General features: G+C 42.5%; 1 protein-coding gene across 1 annotated transcript in view; it reads left to right on the plus strand.

The window, feature by feature from the left end:
• MYO3B (myosin IIIB) overlaps positions 1–200 on the plus strand; it is a 429342-nt gene that overhangs the window by 193550 nt on the left and 235592 nt on the right. Inside the window, exon 10 of the mRNA XM_012812078.1 lies at positions 64–168. Coding sequence (XP_012667532.1) covers positions 64–168 — 105 coding nt within the window. The remainder of the gene's footprint in view (positions 1–63; positions 169–200) is intronic.

Genomic DNA, 200 nt, shown 5'->3' on the forward strand with positions numbered 1-200 from the left:
GAGCGTTATGTGGTCCAGTGGAGCATTAGAAGTTTCTTTTAAATTGATTATTTTCTTCTTTAGTTTTCCAGACTTTATCACGGGGTGAAACGTGCTTCAAATCCCCCCCACATATTTGCATGTGCAGATGCTGCTTACCAGTGTATGGTCACTTTCAGCAAAGACCAGGTAACAACTCACCTTCCTTTCCTTCCAGCCAT

This window comes from Otolemur garnettii, unplaced genomic scaffold (assembly GCF_000181295.1).
Source record: "Otolemur garnettii isolate 467f Iridium unplaced genomic scaffold, OtoGar3 scaffold00187, whole genome shotgun sequence".
NCBI lineage: Eukaryota > Metazoa > Chordata > Mammalia > Primates > Galagidae > Otolemur > Otolemur garnettii.